Below are 16,459 nucleotides of genomic sequence, written 5' to 3'. Positions count from 1 at the left end.
ACATAACAGTAGTAATATTTTTCTATGACTGCCCCAAATTATTAAATGGCAAGCAATTAATACAGTCTGTTTCTCCTACAGAGTCAAACTGATTAGAGGTGCTTGATTTTGGAATATTGCAACAAACAGAGTTCCAAATGTGCCAAAAGTGTTCTATTTCTTTGAGGGAATGACTATATTCCAAATGCAGTTCAGTAACTCTGGGCTACACCCACACATAGCACTAGGAATAACACTGTCCTTTCATCACAACACCGTTTGCAGGAGAAAGAGTTGGTTACTCTTTAGTAAAAGAATTAAACAGCTGTATTAAAATAATGCTGTGCTGATCCAAGGTCATCAAACTGAAGTTGAAACTTTATTGCTGGAACAGCACAGCAGGTCAGGCAGCATCCAGGGAACAGGAGATTCGACGTTTCGGGCACAGGCCATTCTTCAGGAATGAGCAGAGAGTGTTCAGCAGGAGAAGATAAAAGGTAGGGAGGAGGGACTTGGAGGAGGGGCGTTGGAAATGTGATAGGTGGAAAGAGGTCAAGGTGAGGGTGATAGGTCGGAGTAGGATGGAGGCGGAGAGGTCAAGAAGAAGACTGCAGGTCAGGAAGGCGGTGCCGGGCTGGAGGGATTCGGCTGAGACAAGGTGGGGAGAGGGGGGATGAAGAAACTGGTGAAGTCCAAGTTCATCCCCTGTGGTTTGAGGGTTCCCAGTCGGAAGATAAGACGCTCCTCCTCCGACCGTCGCGTTGTTGTGGTTTGGCGGTGGATGAGTCCAATGACCTGCATATCCTCGGTGGAGTGGGAGCATTAACTCTATTTTTCTCTCTATCAATGTTGCTTGACCTGAGTGTTTCTTGAAATTTCTGCATTTAAGTACTAGCAGAGACCCAAGAAAAGTTTTAGTGCAACTAATATTTTTATTGAAATAGTACTCACTTAAATACTCAACCCAGTCATTCCATCCTCAGAATATAGATAGTACGGCATTAGAACAGGCCCTTCAATCTACTGTATCCATGCCACCCATGATGCCATTCTAAACTAATTTTGTCTATCTACATGTAGTCTATTCCACACCTGTTCATGTGCCTGTCTAAATGCCTCTTAAATGTTGCTATCGTATCTGCTCCACCACCTCCTCTGGCAGCACATTCCAGGCACCTACCATCCTTTGTGTAAAAAACGTGCCTCGCATATTTCCTTTAAACTTTCAACCCTTTCACCTTCAACCTCAGTCCCCTTGTATTTGACATTCCTACCTTGGGATAAAAGACTTTGAATTTCCACCCTGTCCATGCCTTTTATAATTTTATGTACTTTTATCAGGTCGCCCCTCAACCTCTGACATTTTAGCAAGAACAATCCAAGTTTTGCCAGCGTCTCCTTATAGCTAATACACTTCAATCCAGGCAACATCCTAGCAAGCCTCTTTGGCACTCTCCAAGGCTTCCACACACTTCCTCCAGTGTGGTGAATATAATTGCATATAATACTCCAAAAATGGCCAAACTGAAGTTATATATAGCTGAAGCTGAAAATGTGTTGCTGTAAAGGTGCAGCAGGTTAGGCAGCATCCAAGGAGCAGGAGAATCGATGTTTTGGGCATGAGCCCTTCTTCAGGAATCTCTGATCTCCAGCATCTGCAGTCCTCACTTTCCCCTATATATAGCTGCAACATGGGATGCCAACTTCTATACACAAATGTTTCCATTCAATAAGTGGAGCTGCAGGACATAAGTTTAAAATTCAATCCAACAGTCATGAACAAAATGATGACTGATACTTTTTTCAGAAAAATCAGTTTCCTAATGCAATCTACAATAGGTGACAAACTTGGGAAGCTAGACCATTCAATCGAGTGAAACGTGACAAAGTTTACATTGCACCTTTTACACCAGTGAAGGGAAGCATGCCATATGCCTTCTTTACCACCTTATCCATTTGTACTGCCACTTTCCAGGAGCTATTGACTTGTAACCTAAGAACCTTTGGGTGGTACGGTGGCACAGTGGTTAGCACTGCTGCCTCATAGTGCCAGAGACCCGGGTTCAATTCCCATCTCGGGCAACTGTCAGTGTGGAGTTTGCACGTCCTCTGCGTGGGTTTCCTCTGGATGCTCTGGTTTCCTCCCACAGTCCAAAAATATGCAGGTTAGGTGAATTGGCCATGCTAAATTGCCCATAGTGTTAGGTGTAGGGGAATGGGTCTGGGTGGGTTGCTTTTCAGAGGGTTGGTGTGGACTTGTTGGGCCGAAGGGCCTGTTTCCACACTGTAAGTAATCTAATCTTTCAAAGATGAACATTTTGAATATCAATGCTCCCAAGGATCCTGTCTTTGAGGCAGCATGGTGGTTTGGTGGTTAGCACCATTGCCTCATAGTGCGAGGGACCTGGGTGTGATCCCAGCCTTGGGTGACTCTGTGTGTGGAGTTTCACATTCTCCCTGTGTCTGTGTGGGTTTCCTTCAAGTGCTCTAGTTTCCTTCCATAATCCATGGATGTGCAGGTTAGGTGAATTGGCCTTGCTAAATTGCCCTTGGTGTTCAGGGATGTGTAGGCCAGGTGCATTAGTTAGGGGAAATATAGACTAATAGGTGTAGGAGAATGGGTCTGGGTGGGATACTCTTCAGAGAGTTGGTATGGACTTGTTAGCTGGAAATGTGTTGCTGGAAAAGCGCAGCAGGTCAGGCAGCATCCAGGGAACAGGAGAATCGACGTTTCGGGCATAAGCCCTTCTTCAGGAATCCTGAAGAAGGGCTTATGCCCGAAACGTCAATTCTCCTGTTCCCTGGATGCTGCCTGACCTGCTGCGCTTTTCCAGCAACACATTTCCAGCTCTGATCTCCAGCATCTGCAGACCTCACTTTCTCCTCATGGACTTGTTAGGCCAAATGGCCTTTTTCCACACTGTAGGAATTCTGATTTAACTTTCCTCCTGCATTTGACCTCCCAAAATACACAAGCTCACACCTTTGAATCCCTTTCCAGTAATTCCTATTATTTCTCTCATATCATCCCCAACACATTCCTGATCCCACTCCTACTTCCTAAGCCATATCTAAGCCCTAATCCATACATTCCAGATACCTCATCTCATGCTGTCCCCACCTTTTGTCCCACACACTCTCTCGTGCTGTCCTCTACTTTCCACTAAATGCTGTCCCTCATTCCTTGCTGAGTGCTTTTGTTCAGTGAGGTTTGTCTGCATAACTCAGTTGCTTTGCGACTGTGGAAAGACAGTTGGAAAATTAGATATTTTAAAATTGTATTGTGATATTCAGGTACCTAGGCATTACCTAAGAAATAAATGCACCAACAGATGCAAACTTTAAACTGATTAATAAATACAGTCTGGACAGATGAAGACTTATTAATATAGATTCTAACTTTGATAAGAAGTTATAATATTATGGTCCATCTTAGCTTCAACTCCAATCCATTAGTGCTCACTTTCAATGATGATTCTTTACTATTTCTACCACTCATATTGTTAATAGCACACCTTATTCCCTTTCTTTCCCTTTTCACTATTCTGAAGGAACTGTCCTCTCTAGGACTACTGGTCCATCATTTCACATAGAAAAGTAGAAGCTGCAACACCAGCTCTCTTAATTCCTCAAGATCAAGGACCCAAAACACAACCTTACGTTGAAGCAGTACTTGTACTTCTCTCAATTCCTAATATATGTTTGTTGTTTGTGAATATAGTATAATGCATATACAGCACATTCTCATTTTGCTGAATACATCTGCTCCCACTCTGCCTCTATTTCTCAGTCATGGACTCTTGCATCGCTTCCAGTAAGTTCACTGGAAATTTGAGGAACACCTCATCTTCTTCTTAGTCAATTACATCCTTTCAAGCATTTGGGGCATATGGCAATATGTCTGTTCCTCTCCGTTTTAAGGCAATGTGGGTGGCACGGTGGCTCAGTGGGTGGCACTGCTGCCTCACAGAGCCAGGGTCCCGGGTTTGATTCCAGCCTCAGGTGACTGTCTGTGTGGAGTTTGCATGTCCTCCCCGTGTCTGCGTGGGTTTCCTCCGGGTGCTCTGGTTTCCTCCCACAATCCAAAACTGTGCAGGTTGGGTGAATTGGCCTTGCTAAATTGCCCGTAGTGTTAGTTGCAGTAGTTGAGGTAAATATGGGGAATGGGTCTGGGTGGTTATTCTTCGGAGGGTTGGTGTAGACTTGTTGGGCCTAAGGGCCTGTTTCCATGCTACGGAATCTAATCAAATGTGGCTGGGCCCTGAACAGTTCTGGTTTCTGATTAATAACTGTTTTATCATGTATTTTGATGCCACACTATGAGTTTTGATTCTCTAACCCTCACCTTTCCTTTTGTTTTTAACCTCTCTTCCCTCAAATCTAACAAAAGTAATAACCTTTCCAGGTGTGATGAAAATCATCAGCTTGAAACATTAAATTTGTTTCACTCCAAAATAAAAGCTGCCCTGAACAGTTCAACAATGTTCTGCTTTTAAATCTATTTCAGGTTTTTATTTGTTGGAAGAGGTCACTAAAACCAATCCTAACTTTCCCTTCGGAAGTTTAATTAGCTACCATGGTTTCAACTCAAGAATTTTTAAGTTCATCCCGACCTGAATGTGGTGCCTTTACGACAACTGAGAGTCATTTACGACCGGTTGGTACATACGGCAGTGTGTCAGTTGCTGTTTTACGGCAGTGTGGCAGAGCCCTGTGCTGTGTGTGTGTGTGAGGGCTGGAGGCGGCTGCCAGCTTCTCCTTGTGACAGTGCTGTGATGGACGTGGGCGAGTTGCTGAACTACCAGGTGAGGCAGTTACCTTTTCCTTCCCTCGGGCTTCCTGTCTATCCTCAGTCAGTCTGAGCCGCTTCATTCACCTAACCAACCGGCTCTGGGACAAGCGAGGCCGCAGGGCCTGGACCTCGAGTTGTGGCTGCATTTGCCAGTATAGTGACAGGGAACCCTCTTTCTCTGACACTTTGGAGTTCACATGGGGCCTCATCGGGTGATCATCTTTAAGTCCCACCAGCTCCAGAGATGTGTAATGACATCTCTGAGCAGGTTGATTCGGAAATATCAATAGACCAACTTCCCACAGCCACATTATTACCATCAGATCCAGCTTAGGAGTTTCATCTTTTATTTGAATCACTTTAAACTCCTTTGTACAGAGAGGTGCGTTATAATATTAGACATATTTGCCTAACAACAGATCAGTCTGACTGACAGAATGATGAGAAATGATTTCATAATGTTAACTTTCAATACTAATCTAATATAGAAATATTAAATATAAAATAAAACATACACTACACTTATGCTATCTCCTGTACCTTGATGTCCTTTTCATAAGATGGAAAACAGAATTGCTCCAGTACTGAAATATAACTTTAGTGGGAGAAAAGTTTCATAAGATGGGAAATTTAGAAAGTTGATAAGAAAGGATGAAACAGTAATGTAGGATTGCAATATTAATAATGAGGACTAGAGTGTGTCAGGTGGAACAGAACACAAACGTAAGAGTATACTGGCAAGTAATTCTTGAGATGCTTTTATCACTAAACTGCAGACAGATGCAAAGTACTTGTTCAAGGTTTATGTAATTCCCTTATTCCCAATTAATCCCAAGTCTTGCCAAAAACACCAATGTACATTTTAGTTACTTTTCCATTTTCTATGCTTTTAGATATAGAGATGAATAGTGAAAAGGCAGACTGAAAATTCTTTCTCTGAATGTGCACAGCATACATAGCAGGATGGACAAAATTAATAATACAAATACAAATAAATGTGTTATGTGATTGCCATTGTAGAAATGTGGTTGCAAAAATGACCATGGCTGGGAACTAAGTATTCAAGGATGTTCAGCATTTTGTAAAGACAGGAAGGAAGGAGAGGAGATTGAGGAACTCTTTTATTAAATTATGAAATCAGTCCAGTAATGAGAATTCAGATGATCAAGATGTAGAATCTGTTTCGATGGAGATAAGAAATGGTGAAGGGAAGAAGTCATCATTGGGAGTATAGTAGTACCCCTGCCCCCGCAGAGGATATGATCAAAGACCCACCACAGAAGCTTGAAACCGCTGATAGGTGTGAACCCATTCATTTAAATGGGAAACATACCTTCCCAGCAGCCTCCTGGGCCCTGGTGCTATAACGTTCCCTATAATATGTCCAGGATGCGGTAAACTGCTGGTAATTGAATTGAATTTATTGTCACATGCACCGAGGCACAGCGAAAAGCTTTGTCTTGCAACCAATACAGGCAGATTACATAATTAAGTAGCATAGATAGTAAATAATAGGTAAACAGTGGAAAAAACAAAATGCAGGTACAGGCCAATGTTAAGAGTTTGTGAGTCCATTCAGTATTCTAACAGGGTAGAAAATGTTACAAAACCAGTATTCCTGATGAAGGGCTTTTGCTCGAAATGTCGAGTTTCCTGCTGCTCGGATGCTGCCTGACCTGCTGTGCTTTTCCAACACCACTCTAGTCTAAACTCTGCTGTGTGTGTTCTCCCGATGGTAGAAGTTGTAGCAAAACATTGCCAGGGTGGGATGGATCTTTAAGAATGCTGGCGGCCTTACCTTGACAGCAGGCCTAGTAGATGGATTCTATAGTTGGGAGGTTGGCCTTTGTGATTGTCCAGGCCGAGTTCACCACTCTCTGTAACCGTCTCTGATCTTGAATGGTACAGTTGCCACACCAGATAGTGAAAATGTAGAACCGGATCTGTCAATCCGGGGGTTGCTCTGTATATGTAGGCCAGTAGGTTTACTGTAGGGCACAGTATAAATCAAGAAAAAATGGGGTTTATAGCAAAGTTACTGCAAAACAAATGGGAGCCATGATTTGGAGGAACCAGTGTTGGACTGGGGTGGACAAAGTTAAAAATCACACAACACCAGATTATAGCCCAACAGGTTTATTTGGAAGCACTAGCTTTCGGAGCGCTGGTTCTTCTTCAGGTGGTCGTGAAGCACGTCCATAAGACACAGAATTTATGGCAAAAGATTACATTTTCATGCAGCTGAAACGATATATTGAACAAACTTAGATTGTTAAGTCTTTCATCTTTTAGAATAGGTTTGCTGGTTTTGCTTCTTTAATATGTAAATCCCAGAACTTCTTTAAAGTCACATTCTCAAGATAACTTAAGGTTTTATAACAAAAGGTGACATCTCAGCTCAGACATTCCCTTGAAGGTGTGAGGTTAGAGTCTGTCTGTATCCCAATCTTGAATCAGATTGGTTCTATTTCTAAAGTGGAATTTACAAAATATGATATGGATTGACTGCTTGCAAGTTCTGCATTTTTTGAGCAAAATAGAATGTATCTGTAAATATAATTCTGCAAATACAAATTCACCCTATAAACTTTTATGTGTGTGCGCGTGTGCAGGAGAGAGAGACAGAGTGAGTGTGCGTGTGTGCATGAGTACACATGAGTGTGTGTTTGCATGTGTGCAAGCTGAGTAAAGTGTGTGTGTGTGATCAGGTATAAGCTTGTGAAAGGGTGTGTGTCTGTGTGTGTGTGTCTGTGTCTGTGTGTGTGAGAGAGAGAGAGAGAGAGAGAGAGAGAGAAAGTGTATAGTGCAGTGGGGTCACCTGTAGTGTGACATGAACCCAAGGTCCCGGTTGAGGCCATCCTCATGGGTACCAAACTTGGCCATCAGCCTCTGCTCGGCCACTTTGTGTTGTTGCCTTGGAGGATGGTCACCTGAAGTCCGAGGCCGAATGTCCTTGACCGTTGAATGTTCCTCCGAGTGGGAGGGAATACCCCTGCCTGGTGATTGTTACCCAGTGTTGCAAAGGTGTAAGGGGTACTACACCTTTAAGGGAGTTGAAAGCTGGCTAGGACTTAGAGGCACACAGAGCACTGGAAAATTTACAATGTAACATTTGGTCCAGCAGCTAGCAGTACTTGGATGGCTATGAGACAAGAAAACAAATTCAAATTCAGCCTATCAGTTTAAATTATGTCCCAAAATATTAAACTCCAGTCAAGTCTGAATTTGATATTTTGACAATATTAAAATCAGTGAAACAATCCGATGCTTTGGGGTATAAATATTAAACAAATTGAACAGTTGGAGGAGAACTGCCAAACCACCAACACATGTAGACTGCCTGGAGAATAGTTCTCTTAAAGGTACATTTATCTATCAATGACCTGTGAAACAGAAATCCCTAAGAAGAAGAAAAGCAGACAGGAAGACAGAGAGAGAAGATTCGTCAGCTGGCTGGTTTTTGAAATTTGAACTGTTTGATAAATCTTAATCGGGGTTTTATCGGACCAGTTTTGTAGGAGTGAAATTAAAAGATAGGTTAGAGAAAGGAGTTGTAAATAGTTGTTAGTTAATATTCTATGTTAGACCGAAAGAATAAAGTTCTTAAATTTTTTGTACTTTAAATAGTGACTTTTGGGATAGTTCTTGGCATCTCGAATTTAAACAGTTTACAGAACTGATTAAATCATTGCTGTGTTGCGAGTTTAAATTAGCAGGAGAGGGTCACCTCATGTCATAACAGCGTGTCCATTCATCTGTTGTCATAGCGTATGCTTGGTCTCGCCAATGTACCATGCCTTGGGGCATCCTTGCCTGCAGCATATGAGATAGACAACGTAAGCCAAATCACACGAGTACCTGCTGTGTACATGGTCCCCACGTGTAATAGTGGTATCCGTGTTGACTCTTTGACGCGTTTTGCAGTGGTTGCCATGACAGGGTTGTATGGCGTTGTGGTCAATGTTGTCCTGAAGGCTGGGCAGTTTGCTGCAAACAATGATCTGTTTAAGGTTTTGGCGGTTGTTTAAAGGCGAGAAGTGGAGGCGTAGGGAAGATCTTGGTGAGGTGCTTAACCTCATCGATAAGAATGAGGATGAGCATCTTGCTAAAGTACATTCTATTTTGCTCAAAAAATGCAGAACCTACCGGCAGTCAATCCATGTCATATTTTGTAAATTCCACTTTGGAATTAGAACCAATCTGATTCAAGATTGGGATATAGACAGACTCTAATCTCACACCTTTAAGTCATTGTCTGAGGTAAGATGTCATCTTTTGTTATAAAACTTTGTTATCTTGAGAATGTGACTTAAAAGAAGTTCTAGAGTTTACATATTAAAGAACCAAAACCAGCAAAGCCATTCTAAAAGATGAAAGACTTAACAGTCTAGGTTTGTTCAATATATCATTTCAGCTGCATAACACTGTAATCTTTTATATAAATTCAATGTCTTATGGTCTTGCTTCACCCTCACTTGATGAAGAAACAGCGCTTTGGAAGCTAGTCCAACAAATAAACCTGTTGGACTAAAATCTGCTGTTGTGTGATTTTTAGACAAAAATGGGGAGATTTTACTCTTCACATTGATTGAAAGCAATGGACAAAAATTGCATGGGGGATGAATTTGTACATTGTATTTTGAACAGTTTGTTAAAATTCCTTTTGGAACTAAACAGGGAACAGGCTGAGGGCACAATAACTCTCGGTAATGGGCTGTTTGAGACCTGGTATTGGGATCTGTAAGCTTACAAAACAAATGATTAGCAGCATTTCAGTGCAGATGTTTGGATAATGATATCCAACAGGAAGGGGAAGTATAAAAACATAGAAAAATGTCAGCAAATAGGGTAAAAGAAGGGAAAAATGATTAGCAAAATGAATGGCTGCTTACTTGAATGCATATAGTATTTTGAACAAAATAATGAGTTAATGGCACAAATAGAATTTAATGGGTATGATTTTGCAGCCGTCATGGAGATATGGTTACAAAGAAGTCAGTGTGGAGAACTGTGTATTGAGGAGTAAGTGACTTTTCAAATGTACAGGCAGGAAGGAATGGGTGGTGGGGTAGCAGTGTTGGTACAGGATGGAATAGAAATGATAGCAAGAAATGATCTTCGATTAGACGATGTAGAATCCAAATGAGTGTGGAGGTCAGAAATATCAGTGGGGAGAAGACATCAACAGGAGTAATCTTTTTGGCCCTTTAACAGTAGCTATATCTGTGTGGAGTTTGCGCATCCTCCCTGTGTCTGCATGGGTTTCCCTGGGTGATCTGGTTTCCTAGGAGAAAGTGAGGACTGCAGATGCTGGAGACCAGAGTTGAAAAATGTGGTGCTGGAAAAACACAGCAGGCCAGGCAGCATCAGAGGAGCAGGACAATCAACGTTTTCAGGCATAAGCCCTTCTTCAGGAATGATCTGGTTTCCTCCCACAATCCAAAGATGTGCAGGTTAGGTGAATTGGCGATGCAAAATTGCCCATAGTGTTCAGAGGTGTGGAGGTTAGGCGCATTAGTCAGGTAGAGTAATAGAGTAGGGGAATAGGTCTGGGTGGGTTACTCTTCGGAGGGTTGGTGTGAATGGCCTGTTGCTTGTTGGGCTGAATGGCCTGTTTCCACCCTGTAGAGATTCTGGGATTCTATGATATGCTAGGATAGACAATAAATCAGAAGCTCATGATTCTATGTAACTAAGACAGTACGTTAATCACAGAATCCCTATTGTGCAGAAAGAGGCCATGTGGCCTGTCAAGTCTGCACCAATCCTCCATACAGCATCCTACAAATCCCTACCATATGTCCAAAATCCTGCAATTACCATGACTAATCCATTTAGCCTCCATATTCCTGAACACGAAGATAATTTATAACCAATTAACCTCACCTGCATATCTTTGAACTATGGGAGGAAACCAGACCACCTGATGGAAACGCACGCAGACACGGGGTAGGGGTGTGTGTGGAGTTTGCAGTCACTTGAGGCTGGAATTAAACCTGGGTTCCTGGTGCTGTGAAGCAGTAGCACTGATAATCACTGAGCCACCGTGCCACTCTGGGTGTCTTTAATCTTCATGTCGGTTGTGTTGTTAGATTTGTAAGGTAACCACAAGGAAGAATGCATAGTGTATTTGAACAGTTTCCTTGAACAATATGCTGTGGGTCCAACTATGGATCAGACTTTTCTGGATTTGGTAATGTATAATGACAGGTTTATTAAATGATCTCCGAGGAAAAGATCTCCTCAAAGTTTCCATACATGGTAGAATTTAGCATTTAATTTGAAAAGGAGAACTTGGGTCAGAAACAGCTGTGGTAAACATAAGGGTAATTGCAAATAAATAAGGGCAGAACTAGTTGTTATGGACTAGGAAAAGAATTTCATAGTGAATACACTTGAGCAGCAATAGTTTACTTTTAAGAATATAGTTCGTCTCTTGAAAAACACACACATCGCAGTGATGAAGAAGGATTCTAGGAAGGGAATAAGCCAACCACGGTTAATCAGGAATTAACACCAAACTGAAAGAAGTAGCATAATGTGGCAAAGATTACTGGTAAGCCCGAGAACTGGGAAAGTTTAGAAAACAACAAAAAGTGACCAAAATAAAAATGAGGGATTAAATAAACCTGAAAGGTGAACTAGCAAGAAATATTGAGCTTGACATCAAGTGCTTTTTTAAATATACTAAAAGGAAGCGAAAGGCCAAAGTAGTAAAGGAAATAGTAAAGGAGTTGAACAAATACTTTGCACCAGTCTTCACAGTAGGAGACACTGATAATGTTCCAAAAGTACAAAATGATTGAGGAGAAAAAGGGGAAATAAAATGAACACAGTAACTATCACTAAAGAAAATGTACTAAGGAAGCTAATGGGGCTAAAGGCCAATAAGTCCTTGAGACTTGATGGGAAGCATCAAAGGATATTAATTAAAGTAACTACTGAGATAGTGGATGCACAAATAGTAACCTTCCAAAAATACACTTATATTCTGGAAAAGTGATTGGAAAAATTGCCAATGTAATACCCTTACTCAAAAAAGAAAAGAGAAATAAAATAGGAAATTGGCAAGTTAGCTTAACATCTATTATTTGGAATATGTTAGTCTATTATAAAGGATGTAATAGAGTATTTAGAAATAATATAGTCAGGTAGATTCAGGTTTGCTACATAATGGGGAAGTCATGCCAGACAAATTTAGTATAATTCTTTGAAGGCATAGCAAGCAGGATACATAAAGGGAAAGTAGTGGATTTTGAGAAGGCATAATGTACCTCATATTAGGCTACTTTTCGTCATTTATATAAATGATTTAGATGTGAGCATAAAATGTATAGTTAGTAAGTTTGCAGATGACACCGAAATTGGAGATGTAGTGGACAGCGAATAAGGTTACCTCAGATTACAACGGGACCTTGATCAAATGGGCCAATGGGATGAGAAGTGGCAGATGGAGTTTAATTCAGATAAATGCGACGTGCTCCATTTTGGGAAAGCAAATCTTAGCAGGACTGATGCACTTCATGGTAAGGTCCTAGGGAGTGTTGCTGAACAAAGAGACCTTGGAGTCCAGGTTCATAGCTCCTTGAAAGTGGAATTGCAGGTAGATAGGATAGGGAAGAAGGCTTTTGGTATGCTTTCCTTTATTGGTCAGAGTATTGAGCACAGGAGTTGGGAGGTCATGTTGTGGCTGTACAGGACATTGATTAGGCCACTGTTGGAATATTGCGTGCAATTCTGGCCTCCTTCCTATCAGAAGGATGTTGTGAACCTTGAAAGGGTTCAGAAAAGATTTACAAGGATGTTGCTAGGGTTGGAGGATTTGAGCTATAAGGAGAGCCTGAACAGGCTAGGGCTGTTTTCCCTGGAGCGTCGGGGGCTGAGGGGTGACCGTATAGAGGTTTGCAAAATTATGAGGGGCATGGATAGGATAAATAGACAAAGTCTTTTTCCTGGGGTCGGGGAGTCCAGAACTAGAAGGTATGGGTTTAGGGTGAGAGTGGAAGGATATAAAAGAGACCTAACGGGCAACGTTTTCACACAGAGGGTGGTACATGAATGGAATGAGCTGCCAGAGAAAGTGGTGGAGGCTAGTACAATTGCAACACTTAAAAGGCATTTGGATGGGTATATGAGTAGAAAAGGTTTGGAGGAATATGGCCGGGTGCTGGCAGGTGCGAGTAGATTGGGTTGGGATATCTGGTCAGCATGGATAGGTTGGATCGAAGGGTCTGTACATCTCTATGACTCTATGTGCCCATGGTGGTGGGAGGAATATATTAGCTTGGTTAAAGAAATGATTAACTAATAAAAAAGATGTTGGGGTAACAGGGACATTTTCAACAATTATTTACAAAATGCAATAATGACTTAGATGAGGGAAGTGAATATACTATAGTCAAGTTTACAAATGACACAAGGGAGAAAGGCAAGTAGTTAGGATGACACAAGAAGTCTGCAAAAGGATATAACAGGTTAAGCAAGTGGGCAAAAAGTTTGTAGTTAGAATATACTGTGGGAAAATGTGAAGCTATGGAGTTTGGCAGGAAGGATAGAGGAGCTGAATATTAGTTACTTAGACTGCAGAAAGCTACAGCAAAGAGGTATTTGGGAGCCCTTGTCGAACAATCACAAAAAAGCTGGGGTGGGGGTGTTGATTGGCAGGAACAGTCAGTCAAGGTCAGAAAATTACATTCTTAAAAGAACAGTGTCAGTACTATGGGAATCTGTTGGCTCGCAGGGTTCTACTTGGACTTTGAGTGTGTTTGAGTTAAAGGGAGGTGCTGGCATAATGGTAATGTCACTGGACTAGTAATCCAGAAACTTGGGCTGATGTTCTGGGGGCATGGGTTCAAATTCCACTTTGAATTCAATTTTCGATCGGTAAGCTTCACACAGAGTCAGGAAGGGGAGATCCAATCTAGACTGTGAGACATAGACAGTTTCCCGAGGGTGGAATTGAACCTGGCTCCTTGGCGCTGAGAGGCAGCAGTGTTAACCACTAAGCCACCATGCTGCCTGGCGGTAAGGGGAGTGGAACATAAAAATGGGCATGTCTTACTCAAACAGTACAAGGCACTAGTTAGATCACGTCTGGAATGCTGTGAACAGTTTTGGTCGTCTTAGCTAAGGCAAGATATATTGGCTATCCAGAGAAAGAGTCGAAGTATGTGGTGCTGGAAAGGCACAGCCAGTCAGGCAGCATCCAAGGAGGAAGAGAGTTGATGTTTTGGGCATAAGCTCTTCATCAGGATTGAGGGGGTGGCCCAGAGGAGCTGAGAGATAAATGGGAAGTGGGTGGGGCCAGGGGGCAACGTAGCTGAGAATGCGATAGGTATCCAGAGAAAGATAACTGGGCTTAACCTGGTATGGAGAGATTGTTTTTGGAGAAGTTGAATCGTTTAGGTCTTGTACTCAGTGGAGTTTAGAAGAAGCAGATGCCACCTAATTGTAAAATATATGTTCTTGAGGAGCTTATCATGGTTCCCCTTGTGAAAAGAACAAAAGCTGTAACCTGAGTAGGTGATCACCCAGTTTATATAGAGATGAGGAATATCTTCTCTGAGGGTAATCAATCTGTGTAAGTTTTGAGGGCAGAGGGCTATAGAGATTGGTTTACTCAGTGCATTCAAGCCTGAGATAGTTAGATTTTTAGGGAATCTATTGTTATGGGAAAAGGCTGGGAAGTGGAGTGAGAAATATCAGATCAGCCCAAATCTCATTGAATGACAGAGCAAACTCAATGGCTCAGTGACCTACTTCTGTCCTTATGGTATGAATTTAATGAAGTAGGATTAACTAGTAAAGGATCCTTGAAATGAGTTGTAATAGAATTTAACATTTGTTTTGAGACTGAGAAATGTGGAACTGAAACTAGGGTCTTTAACTTAAGTCATTTACAAGCATATTAAGACAAAGATTACTAATGCAAGGTTTGTAGCTCAGGTTGAGGTTTAGAGTGTAGGTTTGCTCGCTGAGCTGTAGGCTTGATATCCAGACATTTCATTACCTGGCTAGGTAACATCATCAGTGGCGACCTCCAAGTGAAGCGAAGCTGTTGTCTCCTGCTTTCTATTTATATGTTTGTCCTGGGTGGGGTTCCTGGGGTTTGTGGTGATGTCATTTCCTGTTCGTTTTCTGAGGGGTTGATAGATGGTATCTAGATCTGTGTGTTTGTTTATGGCGTTGTGGTTGGAGTGCCAGGCCTCGAGGAATTCTCTGGCACGTCATTGCTTAGCCTGTCCCAGGATAGATGTGTTGTCCCAGTCAAATTGGTGGTTTTTTTCATCCGTGTGTAGGGCTACGAGGAAGAGAGGGTCGTGTCTTTTTGTGGCTAGCTGGTGTTCGTGTATCCTGGTGGCTAACTTTCTTCCTGTTTGTCCTAAATAGTGTTTGTGGCAGTCCTTGCATGGAATTTTGTTGGTTTTGTCGAAGGGTTGTACTGGGTCTTTTAAGTTTGTTAGTTTTTGTTTGAGAGTGTTGGTGGGTTTGTGTGTACTAGGATTCCGAGGGGTCTTAGTAGTCTGGCTGTCATTTCTGAAACTTCTTTGATGTATGCTAAGGTGGTTAGGGTTTCTGGCTGTGTTTGGTCTGCTTGTCGTGGTTTGTTCTTGAGGAATCTGCGGACTGTATTTTTTGAGTATCCGTTCTTCTTGAATACATTGTATAGGTGGTTCCATGCAAGGACTGCCACAAACACTACGTAGGACCAACAGGAAGAAAGTTAGCCACCAGGATACACGAACACCAGCTAGCCACAAAAAGACACTACCCTCTCTCCCTAGTAGCCCTACACACGGATGAAAAAAACCACCATTTCGACTGGGACAACATGTCTATCCTGGGACAGGCTAAGCAATGACGTGCCAGAGAATTCCTAGAGGCCTGGCACTCCAACCACAATGCCATAAACAAACACATAGATCTAGATACCAACTATCAACCCCTCAGAAAATGAACAGGAAATGGCATCACCACAAACCCCAGGAACCCCATCCAGGACAAACATATAAATAGAAAGCAGGAGACAACAGCTTCGCTTCACTTGGAGGTCGCCACTGATGATGTTTCCTAGCCAGGTAATGAAACCTCTGGATATCAAACCTACAGCTCAGCGAGCAAACCCACACCCTAAAGATTACTAATGTGGATAGGGAAAATAGATTAAAAGGAAAGTTGGTAGTAAAGCAGTTGAGAGATATTATTTAATGATTGTAAACAGTGATCGTTCATAGAGAAAAGAAGATTGTGTCAAGAGCAATGCATCATCGTGTTAAGATAGTATTGAATAAAAAAGAAGTGCAATGCTGCAAAGATTAGTGCTATGCCATAAGATTTTATAAACATTTTAGAAACCAGCAAAATATGATTTAAAAAGTAATAATGGAGAAATTGGTAGGTGAGAGGAAGCTAGCAAGAGATATAAAAACGATTAGACATTTTATAAGTGTATAGAAAAGAGTAGCAATAGGCATATTGGTGTTTTGGTAGTTGAGACTAATGGCAAAGATCTCGGACAAGTAGTTTGTGTCTAACTTGGCATGGGAGGAAAGCATCCTGAGAACTGTTTAAAAAGTCGAGAAGCAAAAGGGAGGGATGAACTTAATGCAATCACATTGCTAGGGTAAAAGGTTCTAATAAAATTAATAGGTCCAAAGGCTGACAAGTCCTTTGGACTAATTGGCAGGA

At 41.8% G+C, this 16,459-nt stretch overlaps 1 protein-coding gene across 1 annotated transcript in view; it reads left to right on the top strand.

Moving 5' to 3' along the window:
* The first annotated feature begins 4,678 nt into the window (after positions 1-4,678).
* The window catches only part of ctnnbl1 (catenin, beta like 1), a 195,996-nt gene continuing 184,215 nt past the window's right edge, over positions 4,679-16,459 (top strand). Inside the window, exon 1 of the mRNA XM_043710185.2 lies at positions 4,679-4,784. Within this exon, the coding sequence (XP_043566120.2) occupies positions 4,755-4,784 (30 nt within the window). The 5' untranslated portion in view covers positions 4,679-4,754. The remainder of the gene's footprint in view (positions 4,785-16,459) is intronic.

This window comes from Chiloscyllium plagiosum, unplaced genomic scaffold, assembly GCF_037043375.1.
Source record: "Chiloscyllium plagiosum isolate Xiang-an unplaced genomic scaffold, Cpla_swu_hap1 HiC_scaffold_15, whole genome shotgun sequence".
NCBI lineage: Eukaryota > Metazoa > Chordata > Chondrichthyes > Orectolobiformes > Hemiscylliidae > Chiloscyllium > Chiloscyllium plagiosum.
This window is presented reverse-complemented; position numbering and strand designations above follow the sequence as displayed.